The sequence below is a fragment of the Labrus bergylta genome, chromosome 6 (genome assembly GCF_963930695.1).
Source record: "Labrus bergylta chromosome 6, fLabBer1.1, whole genome shotgun sequence".
NCBI lineage: Eukaryota > Metazoa > Chordata > Actinopteri > Labriformes > Labridae > Labrus > Labrus bergylta.
In genome coordinates this window covers 13,411,568-13,434,969 of record NC_089200.1, presented here as the reverse complement: position 1 = coordinate 13,434,969, position 23,402 = coordinate 13,411,568, and the positions used below count along the sequence as shown (strand labels likewise).

General features: G+C 40.6%; 3 protein-coding genes across 9 annotated transcripts in view; all 3 read left to right on the top strand.

Moving 5' to 3' along the window:
• The window catches only part of camsap2a (calmodulin regulated spectrin-associated protein family, member 2a), a 45,380-nt gene extending 41,397 nt beyond the window's left edge, over window positions 1–3,983 (top strand). For all 6 annotated transcript variants that reach the window (XM_065955789.1, XM_065955787.1, XM_065955788.1 and 3 more), the window contains 2 exons: window positions 298–416; window positions 1,243–3,983. In XM_065955789.1, coding sequence (XP_065811861.1) covers window positions 298–416; window positions 1,243–1,548 — 425 coding nt within the window. In that variant the 3' untranslated portion in view covers window positions 1,549–3,983. The remainder of the gene's footprint in view (window positions 1–297; window positions 417–1,242) is intronic.
• A 1,857-nt stretch (window positions 3,984–5,840) lies between these two features.
• On the top strand, window positions 5,841–18,517 carry LOC109989712 (WD repeat-containing protein 47-like). 2 transcript variants are annotated; one of them, XM_065955775.1, is made up of 16 exons: window positions 5,841–6,054; window positions 7,309–7,501; window positions 7,746–7,829; window positions 8,357–8,441; window positions 8,631–8,939; window positions 9,201–9,640; window positions 11,843–11,939; window positions 12,874–13,046; window positions 13,429–13,686; window positions 13,930–14,005; window positions 14,089–14,246; window positions 14,529–14,707; window positions 14,913–15,083; window positions 15,381–15,512; window positions 16,021–16,239; window positions 16,561–18,517. In XM_065955775.1, the coding sequence occupies exons 2-16, from the start codon at window positions 7,344–7,346 to the stop codon at window positions 16,701–16,703; spliced, it is 2,682 nt and encodes an 893-aa protein (XP_065811847.1). In that variant the 5' UTR covers window positions 5,841–6,054; window positions 7,309–7,343; the 3' UTR covers window positions 16,704–18,517. The 2 variants fall into 2 exon arrangements, with proteins under 2 accessions (XP_065811847.1, XP_029134656.2); XM_029278823.2 differs by having other exon boundaries at window positions 7,254–7,501.
• A 209-nt stretch (window positions 18,518–18,726) lies between these two features.
• Window positions 18,727–22,642, top strand: lim2.2 (lens intrinsic membrane protein 2.2). The gene is made up of 5 exons (XM_020641571.3): window positions 18,727–18,846; window positions 20,395–20,617; window positions 21,237–21,377; window positions 21,755–21,889; window positions 22,231–22,642. The coding sequence occupies exons 2-5, from the start codon at window positions 20,440–20,442 to the stop codon at window positions 22,299–22,301; spliced, it is 525 nt and encodes a 174-aa protein (XP_020497227.1). The 5' UTR covers window positions 18,727–18,846; window positions 20,395–20,439; the 3' UTR covers window positions 22,302–22,642.
• Window positions 22,643–23,402: the final 760 nt, after the last annotated feature.

Here is a 23,402-nt window from a genome sequence, read left to right as displayed (position 1 = left end):
AATAATAACAGTGGTTTTATAACGTAAAGGTAAATGGTAATATGAGATAAGACACTGAAGGAAAACAGTTTTAGATCTTGTCTTATTTTCCTACTGGTGGTGTTTTTGTGCCACGATGGCTGAGTCCTTTGTCAGTCTGCTCACCAACTCACAGATATGCTACCAGCAGAAATCTCTATACATGTTTTATGAGAGAAGAGAGTAAAAATAGGGCGGGACATCTTTTCTTTGACAATACTGGAGGAGTTGCCATGACAACAGTCTCATCCCCATGTTCTCTCCTCTGTTCTCATCCAGGACCAAAGCTGTACAAGGAGCCCAGTGCCAAATCCAACAAGCACATCATCCAGAACGCTCTGGCCCACTGCTGCCTCGCAGGCAAAGTTAACGAGGGGCAAAAGAACAAGATCCTGGAGGTAAGTGCATGGAGATTTGGGTACTGGTTTATTGTTTGATACACATATATGGTGGGTCAGGTTTACTATCCACAAGCTACCTTTAATTCAGTGGATCAAAATCTGGCATGTAAACATTCTCTCTCTCTCTCTCTCTCTCTCTCTCTCTCTCTCTCTCTCTCTCTCTCTCTCTCTCTCTCTCTCTCTCTCTCTCTATATATATATATATTCTGAACTGGTCTGAAAAAGTAGATGCATCCCAAAAAATGTAATTACAATCAATTGTCATACAATAGCAATGCTGGTAGTGTTTCTCTGTCATTGAGTTGATAACAGCTCCAAAGAATGATAACAGAAGAGAGGCGGGGCATAACACATCTACGTCATTTGAGGCCACTCTTAAACGTCTAGAAGATCCTTAAAACTCCTTTCAGTTTTGGCGCCCCCTGTGGACAAAGTGGTAACTCCTTACTCAGTGCTGATTTTGTCCTGTACATGCGTAGGTAGTGTTTTCTGACAAAAAAAAAATGTCATCCGACTTTATTTTAAAAGTCAAATGTGTCACTCATCAAGAATCTTTACCATTGAAAATGTCAAAAAAAAGTTTTTACAGCAGCATACTGTAAATCACTTCATCTGACACCTACTCCGACGCGGTGGATTCAGGCATTAACAATTACAATATAGAAATAATCGATCTTGTCGCTGATTGTCTTGTTTGCTTGATTAGGTCATAGACAGCCATCAGTATTCATTTCCAGTCTTATTCATAACCCTCCAAAAACTCCTCACAATAACTTGAAGTATATATGTCCCTCATACTGTATCTCTCTCCTGAACTTTAAAGGAAATGGAGAAATCGGAGGCCAACAACTTCTTGGTTTTGTTCCGAGACGCTGGCTGCCAGTTCCGCTCACTCTACACTTACTGCCCAGAGACGGAGGAGATCAACAAGCTGACAGGCATCGGCCCGAAGAGCATCACGCGCAAGATGATCGACGGCCTTTACAAGTACAACTCGGACAAAAAGCAGTTCAGTCAGATACCAGCCAAGACCATGTCGGCCAGCGTGGACGCCGTGACGATCCACAGCCATCTCTGGCAAACCAAGAAGCCAGCTACCCCGAAAAAAGTAGTGCCTGCCCAGTCCTAATAGAACTTGACACCTCAAAAGGAACAAATCCATTTCAGTTTGCACTTCACTGTACATATCCATAAAGATTCAAGCACCTGCAATGCTAGTTAGATGAATGCATATTTGTCTTTTTTTATGTTTGTTCGTTATTTTCTCTTATTGCATTTGTGTCCTTGTATCTCCTCCTTACTCTGGACTGGACATGATTGCACTCAAAGATTATGAACAATTGGAATGTATTCCACAGTCGAAGACTATTGTACATGCTCATTACGTTTTTAGAGATTGTCATGTTTGAGTCCTTTTACCGAGGCATGTGTGAGTGTTTTTTCTTCATTATGTGCCAAACTGCAAAATAAGAGACCGTATGAATGCTAGGACATTTCATTAGGTACCCTAAAGCACTGAATGTTTTGAATTCAAGTACAGATTACTTGTTTTTTCATGATCCTGTTGATGTGTGGCCTTGTGCGCGTTTTGTTTCAGCGTGTGAGTGCAATGAGGTGATTGTAAGACTGTGTGTATATAGAGAGGTGGTTTTTGTATCTGGAAGAACACTTTTTTTCTTCGTCTGTTGGTAAAGCAGTTTGTATATTATGGTATGTAAAACTACAAAGGGCCAAAAAGTGATTACATACAGCTAGTGTTAGCCGCACAGTACACGTGTGTTCAACTCTACAAAGTAAAGCGGTTTCAGCTTCTTCTTTTTTTTTTTTTACAATCCATTTTGAGAGAAAGTGATTTTAAAGAATGCCTGATGTTACCCTAGATCACTGGTTCTCAACCTGTGGGTCGAGAAACCTGCAGACAATTGGAGCTTGGATGTATTATGTTTGGGGGGAAAAAAATGTTTTCTTACATACAAATGTGCTGTCATGTGTATAATTGTTGTGTCAAATTTCATCTTCAAGTAGTTGCAACCTCAAGATGTATTTCAGTATTTTGCATAGAATTGGAGGAGAGTGTAAATGTAAATAATCTCTTCAGGGTCAAAGCGGACTCTGGCTTGTTTACACTGCAAGGCAATGCTTCAACCAAAAAAAGGTTGAGAACCAGTGTTGTCGATGATTTGAGCTGCTTGTTAATGAAATGAAACAGCTCACTACTTTGATTTCATTTTCAAATGCCTCCTGCTGCTGTATTATGTAGGATCTTTGCAGTAAACTACACATGCGAAACAAACACTCAACTACTAGTTTCAGAAACAGATTCTTGTTTGTGTTTTACTCCCTCTCTGATGGATAAAAGCGTCTGCTAAATGATCTGTAGAACATGACAGATTTCACCTCAGAAGGATTCCTCTCCATATCAATATCCACATTTAAAATGAAGCTGTTACATTAAGTACTTTTTTTTGCCAGAAAGTATTAAATTAATCTCTCTCACAATGGGATTAATCCTCTTCACAAAGTCAAATCAAGCGACCACTAAACTCTTCATATAGTTCATATATATTTACATAGACAAAGATAGGAATACTGTTCTAATAAAAGTATGCTTCTGTGGGCGTGCCGGTTTGGCTCAGGTGGTAGAGTTAGGTGCATCATGTACCGAGGCTACAGTCCTCGTCACACTGGTTTTAGACTATCCTGCGGTCTTCATGAAATTTTGGTGCATGTCATCCCCACTCTCTTTCCCCACATTTCCTGTCTCTATAGCTGTCCTATCAAATAACGACAAACAGCCCCAAAACACTAACATTCATCTACATGATGAATAGAAAGGCAGTCATACTTCAGTGTGAATGTTGCCTGATAAATACATTTAGCCCACTGTTAGAATGGCTGAATCCTTTTCTACACATCAGTTGATCTACTGTTCTAACATGACATAAACATGCCTTGACCAAAAATAACAAAAGTAAGCATTAGCAGCAGACTGTATATGTCTGTTGTCTATAAGATGCAACATGTCCTGAAAAGGGGCGGATATTATTGTTAGGTTTCATTTTGTCTAGTCTTAAGAAAATGAATTTGACAAAATAATGCAAAGCAGAATAGGGCGGATCCTTGTTGCTCCATACGGGTAGAGACTCACCATAAAGTGTAATGAGTGTAAGTATCATGTTCAATTTGCCATTGAGTGTCACGTCCACACTATCTGCAGGTACAATTTCCAATAATAATAAAAAAGAAACTGAATTGGTGCTCTGTTTCATCGATTAAGGAGTGGGGGTGGTGTGAGCCTGTTTAGAAGTATTTCTCTTTGGCGTTTGGGATGGATTTACCACGGAAAATCCTTCCATCTGTCTTTGGCTGCCACAGGCCAAGGTTAACAACTATTGAGAGTGTAATAATATTGTACAGTGTGTTCATGTAGGCTCATTTTTGTCCACTATGATGACTTTTATTTTGTTTGTGAGATGCTGTGCTGTCATTCTAAATATTGCTGAACATGTCTTTTTTTTTTTTGTTTACTTTTTGCATTTAATAAAACAAAGCATGGCCTCAGCATTTATGTGGTTCTGATTCTTTAATACAATTTCTATTGTAATGGAGGATTAATGGACATTTTCTATTGATTAATTAAAAGAATATTAACTGCATGTTGGATATGGTGGGGTGACACATCATACACTATGCAACGCTTTTTTTATTATTTACGGTCTTTTTAGTACATCTTTCTTTTCATACAGAAGAAATGTTGGCGCATGCAAGCGAGGCTTAACAGAACAATACATGCATAAAATGCATTGAAAATATTTACTGTGAGCAAAGCATGGCACATTTTGTGAGAGGACTTCCAGGTAAATGTAAGGCTGAAAAGGAATCTATACCAGACGTCACAAATTTTCATGTATTCTATTTACTCACCATAAAATCTGGTAAGACGAGAGACATGTTTAATACCTATTTTTTCATTTAAAATGTTGGCTGGGTCCTATATACCGATTTGAGTCAACCCCCTGGCTTTACTAATCTCCAACAACCCATGATGTCCAGCAGAGGAGGAAGGATTGCTGTTATCTACCAAAGAAGATTTTAAATGCACTCCTATTTCACAAAATAGTTTTAAATCATTTGAACATCTTGGTTTGATGTTTCATTTTAAAGACCCAGTATTCATTTCTTACTTTTAGAATTGATTTTAGGATTTTACTGATCACTTCAAAAGCATGCATGGATCTGGCTCCTCGCTACATCACATAATTGTTGACTCCCTACTTGTCAGCCCAAAGCCTCAAAGTCAAGACTTTAATCTAAAGGAGATCGAGCTTTGCTGCCAGGGCCTGTGGCGATCTGCCAATGGAGACTTTTAATTATCTTGTTTACTTCTTTCTTTTACTCTTTAAGATTATGTTGATTATTTTTGTTGTTGTTGTTGAATTAATAATTTGATTACCTAAATTATTAGTAGTACTGGCAGCTTTCCATCAATAGGCTATTCCCTCAGTAGCCCTTTTTTTTCCAAATTTTATTTCATTTAAAGAAACAATAAAGTTAAAAAAAAAAAAACAAACATAAAATCTCAAATTTTGAATGAAAAGGAGCAGAAAGACGATTAATCTTATAATATCTGCCCCTCTTTCACAAAACATTAATTAAAACAAAACAGAACACTTAATTCAAAAACAATTAAAATGAAATTAAATTGGCTGCAGGCAAACACAGCCACTGGCAGCCCCATTGTAAGGCCTCCTTACCAATTCAATATGCACCGTACAAAGTATATCACAATACATTTTTATTACAGCATCTCGAAACAAAACAGTATCTCACTGACATATTTCCATATTTATTCAACAAACTGGCTCTAAATTTTCTTTTAAATATCATGTTTGATTTTGATTGTTAAGTTTTTCTATTGAGATTGTTCCATAAACCGATTCCTTTCACAGTAAAACAACATTCCCTCAATTTGGTTCTGAATCTCGGTTTATTAAAGATCTCTGTTCCTTTTAAGTTACAACGGCTTTCACTTTTTTCAAATCTGTTTTGGATGTAGCTTTTAGGCTTTAGGCCTATTCTTTTGTGACTGAATTACAGACAAGTTTAGCAAAGTGTATTAAGAAGCCTGTTCATTTCATTGCAAATGAATTAGAGTGTAGCCTCTGTCTCTATGTCTTCCTGTAGCGTATGTTAATGTGAATAATAATAAGGAAAAAAAACACTTTCTCTCTTGTGGTTATGACCCTCAATTATCTGGGTGAAACACTTCTGTAAAGCTTTAAATGGGTCATAAGCGAAAGGTGCTTTTGGAAACTGTGCTCAGGTGCCCACAGTGATACATTTTCATGGGGGGGGGGGGGCAGAATTCCTTGTGACGCTCCTGGGTGTGACCACACGGCGTCATCGCTCCGGTTGATTGGTGGTTTGCGGCTGCATCGGTCCGCATGGCAACCGCGAGCTGTGTACCTACAAGGGGGCAAGAGAAACCTTTTTCTTTTTTAGAGACGCTACCTGGGACTTTAGACGTTCACGCACCCTTTTATTGTTCTCAGCTGCGTTGACACTTTGACATTTGGAGCCTGCAGACGGATTGGAGCGGCTTTTAATGCGGCGCGTCGTTGGCGCAGACTGACAGGTGAGGAGTTGGCAAGATTGCACGGTTGCGTGTTTAGCTTGTAAACACCGGCGTGGTGTTATTGCGCTGGGAATATAACATATTGTATGGGTAAGCTTCTGTACTTCTCTCTGTCTGCCACTCGGGGTTGTGTAAGTGTGCGCGCTTTGAAATGTCTCGCGTAAACAAGGTGAGCCCTTCGCGCAGATAAAGTGCTGAGGTTGACAGGTTTGGGCCGCAGACCTGCTGCTGTCACATCCAGAACCAGAGCCGGACGGATGGTTTGGGAGCAGGGCGGTGTCACCGGCTGCTCTGGCTCAGGGGAATCACTGCTCTCTCAGCCTCTTGCTACACTTGCGACCCATAATAAACAGGCAGTGTGGATCATGCAAAATTGAAGACCCCCCCTGTCTTGTTATGAAAGGCGCTGTGATGCTGCTGTAGTTAACTGTTTACAGCCCGAGCCATGGCACAACTGTAGCCTGCCATAACATTTTAAACTAAAGTTAAAAATGTTATCACGCCACATGAATCTTATTGTGTTTTATTTTCTTTAATCTTTTCCTTCCCCCGCCTTTTAAATATAGACTCCTAGAGACTCTACTCCATGTACTATGACCTAAAAACGTAAACTGTTTAACTTTCTGATATAGGCTACATAACAGAAATACTTCAACTCTGACATGCAAAACGAGTTAAACATTTTAACAATCCCCCCCCATGAAATCTTTGAAGCCCCCCAGGTTGGAAACCAATGCTGTTAGATATAGGTGAGTATATTTGGTCAGAGCACTAAACTATGTGGAACTCGGTGAGTAACTTTGGTGTGCACAGAGAGGACTTATCTTTAATGTGTACAAATTGAGATCAATCTGATAGATAGGATTTCAACCGGCTTGATGCCTTTCCTCTAATGCCAATTACGTGAACTAGTCTCCTTGACAGGATGTGACTTTTAATTGTGTGGAATGCAGACAAGTATTAAGATCTAGCAGGACACAAATGAAGAGACGTCCTTTGTCTAATACCAGTAGGAAATCATGTGTCACTTTCCCCGGTGCTTTTGAGAGAGACACTCCATGCTGACACCTTCTTTTCTTCTTCAACACATCAATTTAAAAAAATGTGCTTTCGTGTGCAACCTCAATTGTGTTCATGAGGCAGGGTATACTTCCCTCTAAATTGTGGATATGCCATGTGCACATGTGACTCTTTTTCAGGTGCTGTATCGCCAACAACATCGTCTGTCTCCTCTTCTCTCCATCTGTGTTTCAGCCAGAGCTGAAAGCTGCCACCACACATCTGTAACCATGACTGCAGAGGAGATGATCAACATCAAGGAGGCAGAGGTGATCAAGCTGATGCTGGACTTTCTAAACTCCAGGAAGCTGCACATCAGCATGCTGGCTTTAGAGAAGGAGAGCGGTGTCATCAACGGCCTCTACTCCGATGACATGCTCTTCCTCAGGTATGACTGCGCAGCACGACAGAGTATCACAAACTGTAGGATGAAACTTTCACACGTACAGAGATCTGTAGCACTTCCTGCTGTTGTTTTATAAGGATATGGGATTGTTTTGTAAGTCCCAAACAGGTGTATGTTTACAATATTTAGTTTTCACATCTTACTTTTTTTTTTTCAACAGTTAGGATTTGATATCAGCAGGCGCTATCATGAGTCTCTAAATGTGTTAATTTGCTGCTTTGAACAGGCAACTTGTTCTTGACGGCCAGTGGGAGGAGGTGATGCAGTTTATTCAACCTCTGGAAGGAATGGAGAAGTTTGACAAGAAAAGGTGAGAGAGACACGGCGCGGGATAATGTAACCTGATAAAATCTGAATCATTTAGAAGTCCCACCTGTTCACCTGAAGTCTGTACTGGCCAAAGCTTTTATCTCAAGGACGGGTTGAAGGACTGGCTTTTTTTAACAGATTCGTCTTTGAGCCATTATGTTCCCCACACAATGCCTCAAGAACGAGGCCTCACTGAAATCAGCTTTTTCAGTAAGAGTTGCCAGACGCCTGCAGCTGGAAATGTTCAATATATGAAGTATAAGATTTAGATAATAAAGAATGATATTTCCCTCCCTGTATTTGAGGTTGAGCTGGATGTCCCAGTAAAGCAGGAGACTGGTGGCCTTAGGCACTAAATTAGGTCAAGTCCCAGTTCTCCAGTGGCATGATCATGTCATATAACTGACATCCTCTCTTTCTTAACAGCCACCAAACACACATCATAACTCAGGGGAAACATCATATAAGAGCTGGACAATTCATGTTCTATAAAGCTTATTTCATGATATTGAAATTTGTGTTTTTCAGGTTCCGCTACATCATTCTGAAACAGAAGTTTCTGGAAGCTCTGTGTGTAAATAATGCCATGTCTGCTGCTGAAGACCCTAAGAATGTAAGTAGAGATATGGAAATCAGCATGAGTCTCTGTAAATGAAAATATTTTTACTTGATCAGATGACAACAAGGGAGCACTAGCTGGGAAAGAAAACACGCTTCAACTGATGCTGGGGTTCTAGGTTAAATAAAACCTCCCTTGCATTTCAACAGCGAAACACTCTCTCCATGCTCACTTTATTTTCAGCTGGAGCTCAGCATGCAGGAGGCGGTGAAGTGCCTCAACAGTCTGGAGGAGTTCTGCCCGACCAAAGACGACTACAGCAAGCTGTGCCTCCTCCTCACCCTGCCGCGCCTCACCCACCACGCAGAGTTCAAAGACTGGAACCCGAGCACGGCACGTGTCCATTGCTTTGAGGAAGCCTGCACCATGGTGGCCGAGTTCATCCCTGCGGACAGGAAGCTGAGTGAGGCCGGCTTCAGGGCGAGTGGGAACCGCCTGTTACAGCTGCTCATCAAGGGGATCCTTTACGAGTGCTGTGTCGAGTTCTGTCAGGTACACTAAGGATTGAAAAGGTTACAAGGACATTTTAGGACACTTTTAACTTCGAGTGCCCTTTTTTGTGCATGTAGGAAACCCTGTCTGGTATTAGGTAATTGTTCCATCGCATATAATCTCGAGTGTGTATTAGATCAAAATTGAATCCAAGAGAGCTGAAAGGTGTTTTGTAATTAGAAAACTCTAAAAAATAATTTAAAGAACTTGACACTTTCAGTAATAGTTGATGATCCAAACCCTTTTCTTTGTGTTTCCTAGAGTAAAGCAACAGGTGAGGAGATCACAGAGGGCGAGGTCTTGCTCGGTGTGGATTTGCTCTGTGGAAACGGCTGTGATGAACTGGACTTGTCGCTGCTGTCCTGGCTGCAGAACCTCTCTCCAGGTGCCTTCTCCTGCGCCTTCGAGCAGCAGACTCTCAATATCCACGTCGACCGCCTGGTGAAGCCCAGCAAGGCCGGCCACGCCGACCTCCTCACTCCTTTAATCAACCGCCTGTCACCCTGCACTACCTCACCTTTCCACCAGAGGCCCCATTCAGCAGACACCTACATGTCCAGATCCCTCAACCCAGCTTTGGACGGTCTGTCACATGGTCTTGCATCCCAGGAAAAGAGGGGCATGGAGGCAAACGTTAAGTCTGCCCTCAGTCGGAGCCTTGTTGAGAATAATGTTCATCAGGAGGATGATTCACCTGAAAGGTAAGGGTCAGAGGTTAATAACACCTGGATGCTAATGTTGTGAGTGCTTTGAGAGCCAGACAGGTGGAGTTCAACACTACAAATGTCTGCAACCGTGCAATGTCAAAGCATTTCACACCTTTGCTTCACAAAACTATGGCTTTGACTTTAAACATTTTGTTCTGTCTGCTAGATGAACTCTGACAAATATCTAACTCTGGTTAAAAACCCCAACTTCAATTGTATTATCAATGATATATTTACAGTTTAGCAGATGCTACTTCTAAATTAAGAACCTGAACCAAACCTCATCTTATGCAGTATTTCGTAAAGTGGACATATTATGAAAAATCCACTTTGACAGTGTTTTTGAACATATATTTGGGTAACCTGAGTGTCTACTGACCCACAAAATATGAAATAAATCCATCCAGTCCTTTGTTTGTAGTCTGCATAAGTCTTACAACAACGAGAAAAGAGCTCAGTTTCAAATTTTCTCAGTTTTAGATGTCACAAGCGGGATTCTGGTAAAAACAAATCCCCTCCCCTGATAACTCCACCCATGGACTCCATCCCCAAGCCTAGAACAAAACTTTTGCGCAGGTCTGCCATTTTTATTCTCGCTACAGAGGAGTGATGTCTACGGGGAAAACTCAGTGGGGCTCAATGCATTTAAAGAGACACACACACCAAAACGAAGCGTTTTGAGAGAGCTGGTTTATTCAGGGTCACAAACCTCCTCTGGTGCTTGATTCATGTTATATTTTGACCAAAGCACAGCACAGATGTTTTATTTAGACCACAGAGGACTATTTGTGGAAAAGGGGATAATATGTCCTCTTTAAATGTGTTTGTGTATAACCTATCAGTGCATAAATGTATCATAAGTAGCATTCTCTAATCAAATCTCAAAAGTTCTCAAATGAACAAATCTTGACAAATGAACTCTTACACTTCAATAAAGAATATTGTAAATATTTTGAATTTCCCTCGGGATCAATAAAGTATCTATCTATCTATCTATCTATATAATATAATATAAAAAATATGCATCTGATAAAGAATAATCACATTATGCCCACCCCCACATCCGTTATGTGTTTGAGTTTCAATCCATGAGAGATTTTTTTCCATCAGCATGAAGTTGTGCAACCTGACGTATTAACCACAGCGGTAGATCTTGTTGTACACCACAGTCTGTAGCTCCATTAATCCCATTAACACTGCTTTAACTGGCACATACTGCCTCATCTGTCATCTCCTACTGAGCTGCACAAAATAAACTGCAGCACAGTGTTGATTGATGCGTTATAATCTCAAGCCTTTAACTAATGACCCCTCATTGACAATCACAGTACTACGCTGATGTAAATGTTCCTAATGCTCTGATATTTAAAGCTGAAGTGGGCTAAAGACCACTTTTAAATTCCTAAATCATCTTTTATGACGGTCGTCATTGCATATTTGGTCATAACTGCAGCTTCTGGGGTTCATATCTGTCTTAATTCTCTGAGTTTCTAAGTTGTAATTACGACTTGAGTTGACACTTTCGACTGGGAACTAGGAATTTCTGACTTCCGAGATCAACTGGAACACAGCATAAACCAACATGAAGAAACCTTGAAGATACTTTTTTCAGTTTTTCTTTATCCACATGTGCTCCTTCTGCACAAACGTGGCGGCACCAGCTATGGTATAAAGCAAATACAGCACAGGTTCTTTGCAGTATATGTGATTAAAACACTTTAAAAGTAATACAATGCAAGATGTGTTTAAAGTGAAAGGAATAATAACAGTCTCACCTCTGAGAAGTAGGTGGAAGCATCATATGACAACACTGCTGTTAACAGAGCGCTTGTTGATAGGTATGCTGGCTCCACCTGCTGGATGTAATTCATGCACACAACAGGTACCAAATGACACAGACAGCTGAGTGATTTTGTGTTTTTAAGTGTTTGATCTGCAACAAGAATGTGTCTGTCAATTTGCTTTTTAAGTTTTATTTTGTTACAGTGTAGCAAATATTCAACAGTTTAGGTTTTAAGCTGCTGAACTTCATACTTTAGTTGCTTATAAGAAATAACCAAGTACTTCATCATTTTAACTTATTGCTACATAAAGTAATCCTCAAATTTTATACCGCTCCCTTTCATTTTTTGCCACTCTTCATCTCAAATCAATTTGAATACAAATATTTGTTTGCATATCATTTTCTGTCCTTAGGAAGCAACGGTCAGGGCTGGATGAACCCAACACCCCACGCGCGCCTCTGACTCCAGGAAAAGATGGTGGACCACCCGGTGGCACAGAAACAAATGAGGTAATATGAAGTATGAGAAGTGTGTTGTGTATGCATGTTATGGTAATTAAAGGATTGTTTCTAGATCACATATCAATGATAAGCACAACGCATGCCACACACAGAGTTGTTGTGAGTGTCTCAGTCAAGATTGTGAAAGGTTTAAAAAAAGAAAAAACAGCCGCAGTCGTCCGTCTGGTCACTTGAGTCAAAGTCAAAATAAGATTTTCAGTCCGTCTCCGCTTCACTCAGTCATTATATCAGATTTAAGAGATTTAGAACCGATTCCCCATGAACCCCTGAGCCAGATCATTTCCACACCTCACCTGCCTCATAAATCCTCCCCCAATCCTCCACCTCACCCGTCTGAGGGGCACCAGCACCCTCCTGCCCCCTGTCTCAGCGAGGAGGGCAGAGGTCAGGGACGCCGGCGGCAGATAATCTGGTTTGATGTGCGGTCACACCCAATATGGCCTGCTGCTTCCATCATCGCTCATATTTATGCATCCCAGGTCTCATCTGGGGGAGCAAAGTAGCTTGAGATTGGATTGAGTGTGTGTGTGTGTGTGAGTGTGTGCGTGTTAGTGTGTGTGTTATCTGTAGACCCGCTGGATAGGATGAGGTCCTTGAAAACTTTTTTATGGGACAGATGATGGAGGACGAGGCCTTGGGAGTTGAAGAGTTGTCAGTGGTGAATCCTGGGAGAGAGTTTGTCTATTATAATATGGTGTGTGTGTGTCCGTGTGGTGTGTGTGTGTGTGTTCGTGTGATGTGTGTGTTAATTGGCAATGAGCCAAGCGCCAAGCATTGAAGAATATCCTGAAAGGCAATAATACATTTCTGCCAAGTTACAGAGCCTGTTGAGGTCTAAACAATGCTGTCAGAACAAGAATCAAGAGCTAAACTTCTGCTAAAACATATATATAAATATTTTTTTGTATGTGTGTTTGTCCAGCGTCTTGACTCCACCGAGCATATCCAGGAGTACTACAGACAGCGTCTCCGCGTGCAGCAGCATCTGGAGCAGAAACAGCAGCAGCGACAGCTTTATCAGCAGATGCTGCTGGAGGGAGGCGTGAAGCCGCAGGATGGAACACAAAACAACCTCACAGAGACTTTTCTCAGCAGGTGAGGATCCAAGGTCATAATAGAAAAAAATATTACAATCAATGATTGTAATGAATGAAGAGCAACCTTACAAAATTATATTCGACAAAGAAGTAGGGAAAATTAGGCGGGACATTTTTTTAATTGTTTTTATTAAAACTCACATCAAATTAAAAAAAAAATAAAAGTTAAAAACAGCAATGCTGGAGACGGGGCAGACACATGGATCTCTGAGAGAGTGTCCAGGTTTGGAAACTGTGGTGATGTCAAGGTCCTGGACCCCAGAGGGTATTATTGAAAAAAAAACCCTAAAGGGTTCGGGTTTACTCCTACATTTACAGATATAAAAAAAAGAAGAAAAGTGCTACCTCACTAAGACAAAAAGGTATTTGTTTTTGTCTAGGTCCATTCAGAAGTTAGAGGAGATGAATGTGGGCATCGACCACAGAGGAGACGATGTGATGTCACATCTGGGCCAGCAGAGGAATGGGCTCCCAGGGAACAGCAGCACCTCTAGCCCCAGATCCACCAACACCCGACACACCCCAGATACTGAGCCACTAAGGGATAAGCCAGGTGGGTGGGCCAGCAGCACCCCATCAAGGACTGGGAGTCATGGTTTGCCCTCTCTCAGTGAGTCACCAGTCCCTGCAAGTAAGAGGTAAGAGTCAAGTGTTTGGTCGTTTCAAGCAAAAACATCAGCTTTATGTATGGCTTTAATTGCCATACTATGTTAACTTTTGGTTGATGTGATGTATTCTTTCATCCTCCTTAAAATCGAACTTGATTATTTTTTTTGTATCTTTAGCAGCTATCACGTTCTCTCTGTCTCCACCTGCTGGATAAAAGGAACATAAACGTGAGCTGTGTGTGTGTGTGTGCGTGTGTGTGTTTATATTTGCAGTGCTGAGAGGATCAGTGGGTCCTGCGCGACACTCCAAGGTGACTCTGGCAGCTCTGGGACACGTAACTCAAAAGAGGTACAGCAAATAAATTGTTTTTTGGTTAAAAAGTCTTCACACAGAGATCATAGTTCAAAAGATTATCTTCTAATCTTCCACAGACAGCCAAGCCCAAAACACAGTTTGTTAAAGTGAGCCAGCTGGAGGACACACAGGCAGTGCGAGCCGTGGCTTTCCATCCTGCTGGAACGCTCTACGCTGTCGGCTCCAACTCCAAAACCCTGAGAGTCTGCTCCTACCCAGAGACACTGACCCCAAGGTGGGAACGGGTGGCAACTATTCACGAGAACTCACAACTTGTAACAATGAGTAATTCTTAAAATATCAAACATTGATGATGACTTTATAGAAAATACATTTTCATGTATATAGATTTTTGCTTTAAATTGTAACGGACTGAAAAGGTATTCGAGACCAAAAATTAGGCGTTTTTATTCACTAAAAAGTCTAAATGTTTAAATACGGGTTCGACATTGTCCACACAGTATAACTGGTATATTATTTGAGAGTTCATGTTTCCCCTCTCTCTTGCTCATGTTAGTTCGTCCAGTGCTTCTGGAGCTCTCAAGCAGCCAGTGGTGCGCTTCAGGAGGAACAAACACCACAAGGGTTCAATCTACTGTGTAGCCTGGAGCCACTGTGGACAACTGCTGGCTACTGGCTCCAATGATAAATATGTCAAAGTCCTGCCTTTTAATGCGGAGAGCTGCAATGCCACAGGTACGATTGATTTGCTTTAATGTTTTTATGAAAAGTATTTTCAGCAACTCCATGATTCCTCACTTACATACCTAGAAAAAGGTAAAGTCCCTGCTGTTTTGGCCAAAATGATTCTGTCCAACTGTTGGTTCTAAGAAGAATAAAGAGAGGAGGGAATGCATCTTTCTCCTGATATTGAGGTAACTAAAGTATACTTCTGCTTCAGGTCCAGACCTGGAGTTCAGCATGCATGATGGTACCATCAGGGACCTGGCCTTCATGGAAGGCCCTGAGAGTGGAGGATCCATCTTGATCAGTGCTGGGGCCGGAGACTGTAACATCTACACAACCGACTGTCAGAGAGGACAGGGCCTCCACGCCCTTAGCGGACACACTGGTATGTTAGCAAAGGCATTTTTCCCTGCAGCTCTTACAGAAGGGTAACCAAATCAGTTTGCAGACATAGCAAAACATCTATTACCTGAAAACTATTTAATGTAAAACTCAAATGTAATCTGTTCCAGAAGTAAAACTTCCAAAAAGTCCCCTAAAGAGAGACCAATAAGCTCTAACTTATATTACGATGATATAGCCATACTTTCATAAACGGGGTTGGGAAACACAAAAACTTAGAACATCAAGGTAAAGATAAAGCATTTTATGACTTCACTCTTTTTTTTTTTTTTTTCAAAAGGTCATATTCTTACTCTTTACACCTGGGGAGGGTGGATGATCGCATCTGGCTCCCAGGACAAGACTGTGCGGTTCTGGGACCTGCGGGTGCCCAGCTGTGTGCGGGTGGTGGGCACAACTCTGCACGGCTCAGGTGAGTCACGTCCCAACGCTCATTAGAGTGACTCTTAGTAAACTGTAATATCGCAGTTTTACATTATGCACTCCTGAATATTCAAAGAGAATGTCAGGAGGACTGTCCCTGAAATCCTTCAGATCTGGTTGTTCACACTTGCACCTCAAAGTGGGAGACTATCTCTGTCGGACGGAGCGCGGGGGGGGGGGGGGGGGGACATGTTGAGATTACACGCTTGGATGAAGCAACAGAGTCTGGGATACAACGCTACACTGAGAATATTTGCCTGAATAGCAATGCTATGTGTAGTTTGACAGAATCACAATATCAACAACAGAACAGAGAAAAAATAATGCAGCAGTTCAATTATGTGCATGCAGATGCTACACTTGCGTGCATACAGTCTGTGATTGTTCACCGATGGCAGAGTTGAGTTGAATTACTGTCCAGGGAAGACAAGCAGTTCTCAAGAAGTTGTATGCTGCAGCCATTTTCAGCAAACATTTCACTTGTCTGTCTTACACAGGAAGTGCAGTTGCTTCTGTGGCAGTGGATCCCAGCGGCCGCCTGCTGGCCACAGGTCAGGAGGACAGTACCTGCATGTTGTACGACATCAGAGGAGGCCGCATAGTGCAGACATACCGACCACACGGCAGCGACGTTCGCTCAGTGCGCTTCTCGCCTGGAGCCCATAATCTCCTCACTGGCTCCTATGACAACAAAATCATCATCAGTGACCTACAAGGTAACAACTAAACAAACAACATACAGAAATGTGCAGTATGTGTGATTTGTAGATGTACTCTGCACAAAGACGCTGCACATGAATCATTTGAATTACATTTTTTATCATTCAATATTCATTCATATTTCATTTGAAATGTTAAACTGACTTCATGACCGTCTTGATACATGTTTCAAATTACTAATAAAAATGCATTTTGCAATTTAGAAAGTCTCAAAAAGTTAAATGTATATACTCAAATGCTTGTTAATTTTGTAACCTTATTACTGTCAGTGTTTGATCCCACTGGGTGACATGTTTTTTTCTTTTCGGTAACCCCAGGTGACCTCACAAAGCCCCTCCCTCAGACGCTGGCAGGCGAGCATTGGGACAAGGTGATCCAGTGCAGATGGCACCCTCATGACCGGACCTTCCTCTCGTCGTCTGCAGACCGAACTGTGGTCCTCTGGACGCCCGGCCCCTGAGATATATATTCACTGGACAAACATGTTAGCTGCAGCAGCAGGAGGCTGGAAGAACACAGTGTGATGTAATCACATACTGCTGTGTGTGTGTGTGTTTGTGTGTTTGTGTGTGTATGTATGAGTGTTTTTTGTGTTAACATTTGACTACATAGTTAGCTGTTAGCTGCTCACAGTTAACTGTGTGTGTAATGCACTTTTTTGAGGGGGAAATCACAGCCACTAAGTAGTTTTGTGTGTGTTTGTTGTTGTGTGTTTGTTTCCATTCTGTTGTGTATGTCTTTGTACGTCCAAGCAAATGCAGCATTCTGAAAATATGTTTCTTTGCACACGCCATAACAATGAGGAAACATTGCGTGTTTAATATGAATCTTTTAATTCACGATTCATGTGATAGTCAGTACCCTTTTTAGGGTATGTGTTTGTGCGTGCATGTGTGTGTTTGTGTGTTCACTTCAAACCTTTCTGCTCTGGCTTTGGTAAGCAGAGCACAGATAACACAGATGTAGTTAGAACATAGTGATGACTGATAATGCCTGTTTTGATAGGCATGAGCAAGTTCACAAAGCACATCTTCAAGTAAGTTCATTTACATTTTCTTCACAATTCAAGTCATCTTTTTTAGAACTTCAAAACACACATGGATCACTACTGAAGTAACGATGGTGAAACAAAGCGAGCTGCTATTTCCATACGAGAAGTGAGCTGGACTCTTTAGCCACATTTTAGTTATGCATATCATAATGTGCCTTTTGTAACATTTGTAGATATTTTTGGACTTTTGCATTTACTGAGAGATGTATTGTTTTATTTTCAACTTTATTTTGATATGATCTCATGCATAGCCATTTAAACATTTTGTAACATCACTTATGAAGACAATGATTATTTGAGTGCACTCATATTAACTATGTATGTTGTTTTCCCTGTGTCTGTCACTTTTAAAACTCAAATGTTTAAAAAAAAAAAGGTTGCATCTCAACGGTTGGAATTCCAGTATTATTTTTATACATGACTCAAAACATATTTCCATGCTGTGTTCCAGACAAACTAAGTATATTAACTGTAAAACGAGAAACAGTGCTGGAGCTTACGTTTTAGAAACTGCTTTTTGTAGCTCCTTCATTAATAAGCACATCTGTTCTGTAAATTCAATGTGCTCATTTTGTGCAGTTGAAAAGTTGCATTGGGTGGCAAGAACTATAGCATCGATTGCAGTGCATAAAGTTGGAGCTGATAAGGAATTACATTTTTGCCCCCCCCGTTTTCAGAATTTAGATGGTGAGTAGGGATGCGTGGTCTCAGGAACATTTTAGGATGTATAGAAAGCTTGGAAAAAGCAATGAAGCTTGGATTAATCAAAGAAATATCAGGAAAAAGTCCAGACAAGAAGAAGGCACTTTAGGATAAAGGCTGATTGGATTGCACTATGTAAAATGACACATCTTTGTCTTGAAGTGATTTTATTCCTCACTGTTACTGTGCACCTATGCAGAAACCTGATGGTTGTGAGAAGAAAAGGGGATCGGGAGAGACCCAATGTCATTGGTTGTTGTGTTAATCCTCAAATGTACATGATTTGCTGCTCACGATGCCATTGAAACTGTCATTAGAACGTGGTGTGGTTTTGAAATGTGCAGACAAATATGTAACAATGGACCTGGAAAGAGGTTAATGGGGTTCAAACTGTGAACAAAGTTATCGGCTTTTACCACGTATTGGTCTTGCTTTTGATTGAATGAAGAATTTTTTGAAGTTACAAGTTGGAACGTGTAATGAACTGACTGAATAAAGATACAAAGTGCCATCACACTGTTCTCTAATGTGTTGAGTCATTTTGTGTTGGACTGCAAAAAAAAAGAAAGAAGAATTCGATTTTCCAGCATGTGTGTAAAAAAGAGTCATGAGACTCTCATGGTTAAAAAATAAAAATAGGGAAAAGTGCAACAGGTTGGTGAGACAGCGGGATAAAGGGATGGAGGTTACTGCAGAGAAGAGCAAGAGGGGATTTAACATCACTCACATGCTGCACTCGATCATTCCCTCTTTTGTGAGCAGGACAATACAAGCCAGGGGTACAGAGCTTAAAAAGGATAGACACACTGTTACAGCCAGCAACCCTGCAGAGACACCAGCCAACACAGAGGTATCAGAAAAAAAAACCTTATTTTACTTAACTTATTATACAGGACCTGTTATTACTGTACTTACCAGGAAGATGCTTTTCCCTCAACGGCTTCAAAGGCAAAACAAAAACTGAGAAGCTGCTGTTGGAGAACCACACAGAAAGAAGAGATGACGTTTGGGGACCTTTGTCAAAGGAAACTATCTTTACCGCTCACTATTTGGCATGAAGAATGTTGTGAGATGTTTTTCATGCAGATGTAGAGGTCGGAGTTGGATGTGATTTTGTAATTAGGTGGTTTTTTTGAAGGCTGATAAGTGAGTGCAGGTGTTGAAAGTAATGTATGATAGCATTGGTTTGCTGGCTGTGTGACAGAGAGAAACACTGCTGACAGTTCAGTTGCTCAGGACTGACAGATTTGTTTGTCATGCATGGAGAGGAATTAGTGGGGAACAATAACTAAACTGCTTGATAGGCAGGCTTATTGTCAAACAGCGGTTCTGTTCAAGTGCTTTGCTGGGCAATGACCAATTTTTGACCACATGGCTGTAGAATGAGTCCCTTTTGATGTATTTATGTGTGCTTATATGTTCATTTTAGGTCTCTCTTTCTCCTGATAATATCCCAGTATATGACAAATGCTCTTGCTATTGCTTTTAATCTGTTTAAAATAAGTTTAAAAGACCTGATTCTTTTTGGGAGTTGAGTATTGTAGTTTTTAACTTGTGGTCATCTAGCAACTTAAGCTAGCTCAGATACTAAAAGGATGGCAGTAGTTGGCCAGCAGGTCATTGGAGCAATCATGGGCCACGGATGTTTTTTTCTTAAAATGAATTTAGTAACATTTCATTGGAAAAATTAAGTTTGTGATGCGGAGCTTCAATTACACTTGGCTATCTTCAGTGCACATGGAAAACGAAGCACTATGTCATGAGAGGGTGTGCTTTATTACTGAATAGAGGCATGACTGTCAATCAGTCAAAGAATGCCAAAGATAGTCACTGCTGTGCTGGATGTGGTGCTGTTATACTGAATGTCCGGTGTCAGATTAGTAGGTTTGCAAACAGTAGTATTAGTAAATTGTAGATAGCGAAAACAGAAAATCATTTTTAATCAATAATTTTGCTCCACCAATTCAATTAGTTACGCAACTTTGGAACAGGACTATTGCCAAAAGCGCATAAAAAATGTGCACTTTGGCAGCTTTGTGTATGAAACAAACTTTGTGCTACATACATTCATCTGTATGTTTCCATTAATCATGCAACTAGTAGAATAAGATGTATAAATAATGTACCAGTTTGATTATTCCAGACAAGATCGTTTGTTGTAAAGTTCATAAATGGTATCAGAACACCTGAAGCAGAGTGACACACAGTTAACGGTCCCTGTGCTGTTGTACTCTGTATCTGCATTTATGGAATGTATCTTGAGCGATCAGATAGTTTATACAGGAGGCATTCTTGTATTATGGAGGATTCTGTCTAAAGCACCTGATGCAGAATGATCAAGTTTGTCCAAATTGTGATTTTATCTTTTTCCTTACAATGCTCTTTCTTTTCTTGACAGTTGCTGAATGTTTAGAAGAAAAGTTCTTTCCACGTCTTCTCCACGATGCTGTATACTCTGGCAGGAGGAGGCACACTGTGCGGTGTGGCAGCCCTAGTGCTTCTTATCGTCTCCACAGCGACAGACTTCTGGATGCAGTATCGATACTCTGGTAGCTCAGCCAATCAGGGGCTTTGGAGGTTCTGCATCAACCACAAATGCCACACCCACACCATAACCGTAGGTGAGTGCCTCAATGGTGGCATTTGGATAGGACAAAGGATCCCGACAAAAAAATTTTGAACTCATGATCAACTTAAATTTTGTGCTGATGTTTTCAACATTGAAAATAGTCAGCCTTTGAATTTTCTGAGGACATTTCTTAGAATATTTTTCAGCAAAGATGCAAATCTGCAAACCAGAAGCACAGCCGAAACTTTGCAAACCAAAGCACATAGATTGGTGATAGATACAATTAACCAGTGGCATCAACCTGGCTTTACTCAAGATATGGGATACATCAATTTCATTCACCATGATGGTTAGATCCCTACCGGAAATTCTCCCAGTAGTGTGTGGAAACAACAAAACAAAAAGGGTTAGTAACATACTGACATTTAATATAATGGCCAAAAGAAGATAAATATTTCTATATTATCAAATCCAGTCCTAATAATAAGTATCTGTTGATGCATTGGTTCACAACCTGGGGTTCGGGACCGCCTAGGGGGTTGCCAAAGATCCTTCTCTGAGGTTGTCAAAACAGCTTTTTTTCCCAGGTAGAAATAGAGGGGGCTCCAAGGGAAAAACGGTTGGGAACCACTGTGTTAATCTGTATGTGGTCCTGTTCTTTTTATGTCCAGCCTTCTGGGATGCCACTCGAGCCTTCATGTTGCTGGCTGTTCTGAGCTGCTTCGCCGGCGTGGTGCTCGGCCTGAGCGCCTTCACAAACGGCACCAAGAACAGAAGGGTCCGTACAGGTGGCATCGCCCTCGTCCTGTCAGGTAAGATCGCAGTGACAGTCCTGTACAAATGTCTGTCGGCTGGTTAGATTAAACCAGTTTATGTGATTATCATCCAAATGATACGTTTTGAGTCTAAAAATGTGTTGGCTGTTCCCAGGTCAGTTAGGAGTTAAGGTCAAACATGTGATTGAAAACAGGTCAAATGCTTTAATAGAGAACTTTTGTTTAGCACAATATCATTAATTTTAAATTATATTTGACAAATTAAATAACTTATATTTCTGTTAAAATGTGGTTTAGTTTGGAAACACAGAAGAAATGCAGAAACAGTTTGTGTTTATTTCTGTCAGGCATGTAGTCTGCATATTTTTAAGGTTTTACATATTTTAACATTTCTATATCCCTTTGATTCTCAGGTTTTCTGGCTCTGCTGGCTTTGGCCATTTACACCGGAGTGACTGTCACTTTCTTTGGCAAACGCTTTTTGGACTGGCGCTTCTCCTGGTCTTACATCATCGGCTGGGTTGCAATCATTTTGGCGTTTGCAGCAGGTATTTATAAAGCATTTCATTACTCGTATAAGAACTGTTTATTTGCAGATTAACTGCAGGAGCCTAGTTTGAGAAGTTTTAAACTATTGAACTATTCAACGTTTTTAATTTTTTAGGTAATTCTTACCTTGTTTTCTAGCAATTAAAGAAGCTACTATGTTACAGATCAACGATTCTCAGCTTTCATTTTTTATAGAAGTGTCTTTTGGCTTCTTTGAACTAAAGGACATTTTTATGTTTGATATGGATGGATATGACATTCAAGAAAACAAACATCAATATTTTTTTAGTTAGAGATCAATGTGATCAGTGACGGTCTGTTTTTTTTATTTTTATTTCAGGTGTGTTCCAGCTCTGTGCCTACCAGAGGACCACAGCAGAACCTGCTCCTTCCAACAACCCAGACAGTTAAACAAGAAGATCGCACCGATTCGCTCAAACACAGCTTCAAAATGTCACTGCTGCATTTAAGTCCTTAGACTGGAATAAATAGAAATCACTGGCTTCTGTGTGTAGTTACTGACATGTTTTTCTTTCTTCAGACAAGTTAGAAATAATGGAATCTTTCAATTCAAGTCAAATAATCTGACATCATAGATGATCTAATATTCACATATTCTCTGATGGACCCAAGAACTCTAGATCATGTAACTCACAGATCTCTTTATGGTTTATTTAATGTTTGATTCAAGGTTTATCACAAAACTTGCTTTAATTTTACGACACAAAAAACAAACATTTAAATGTTAATTGATATTTCTGAAACATCCCATGTGTCTTCTTGTAGAAAGTCTTGGGTGATGTGTGCCTGTGGTTAGAAGTCATTGGACAGAATTCAAATCTTCTATTGCAAAGTTTGTGTATAGGATTCTCCACTAGATGGCGGTCTCACACCAAATACAGGAGGAACAAACCCGGAGGCACTGCAGGAGAATGAAGCCTGCGTCAAAAGAGTGCTGAAAATATGATTATATGATATCAGTAGGTGCTTAGTCAAAGACACCTGGAGTTACTACAGATTATTTTACCCACCAATAAGAAACACCATAAAAAAGGGTTTAAATTATTATAAAAGTATCCCCTGGACAGTGCTGAAGATTCAGGTAAAGATAAATAGAGGATAGTGGGGAGTCTTAAATTCCAGATTAAGATGATTAAACCTGAATTGCAGTATTTGCTACTGAAGACCATGTATGAAGACATAAAAAACACTAAATAATCAGAAAAAGAGAGACAACAGGAGTGCTTCTGGTATACCTCTGACCACTGGTGCTCATGAAAGGCTGTGGCTCAGTTGGTAGAGTCTGTCGTCTCTCAACCAGGTCAGGGGTTCGATCCCCTTGGCGAGACACTTAACTCCAAATTGCCCCCAATGCTTCGTTAGCGGCGTCTGAATGTGTATGGATGGGATTAATTACTCCTGATGGTTCCTTTACATTGCAGCCTCTGCCATCAGTGTGTAAATGGGTAGGTGTGACCTGCAGTGTAAAATTAGTAAGAAAACTAGAAAAGT

What these genes read in the sequence shown, in the direction of transcription:
- LOC109989712 (XM_065955775.1), top strand. Translation starts at nt 7,344, where the DNA reads ATGACTGCAGAGGAGATGATCAACATCAAGGAGGCAGAGGTGATCAAG. An exon ending in GCTGTGTCGAGTTCTGTCAG is followed by an intron (nt 8,940 to 9,200) that starts GTACACTAAGGA and finishes TGTGTTTCCTAG; the next exon opens with AGTAAAGCAACAGGTGAGGA. An exon ending in CCAGTCCCTGCAAGTAAGAG is followed by an intron (nt 13,687 to 13,929) that starts GTAAGAGTCAAG and finishes TTATATTTGCAG; the next exon opens with TGCTGAGAGGATCAGTGGGT.
- lim2.2 (XM_020641571.3), top strand. Translation starts at nt 20,440, where the DNA reads ATGCTGTATACTCTGGCAGGAGGAGGCACACTGTGCGGTGTGGCAGCC. An exon ending in CACCCACACCATAACCGTAG is followed by an intron (nt 20,618 to 21,236) that starts GTGAGTGCCTCA and finishes TTTTATGTCCAG; the next exon opens with CCTTCTGGGATGCCACTCGA. An exon ending in CATTTTGGCGTTTGCAGCAG is followed by an intron (nt 21,890 to 22,230) that starts GTATTTATAAAG and finishes TTTTTATTTCAG; the next exon opens with GTGTGTTCCAGCTCTGTGCC.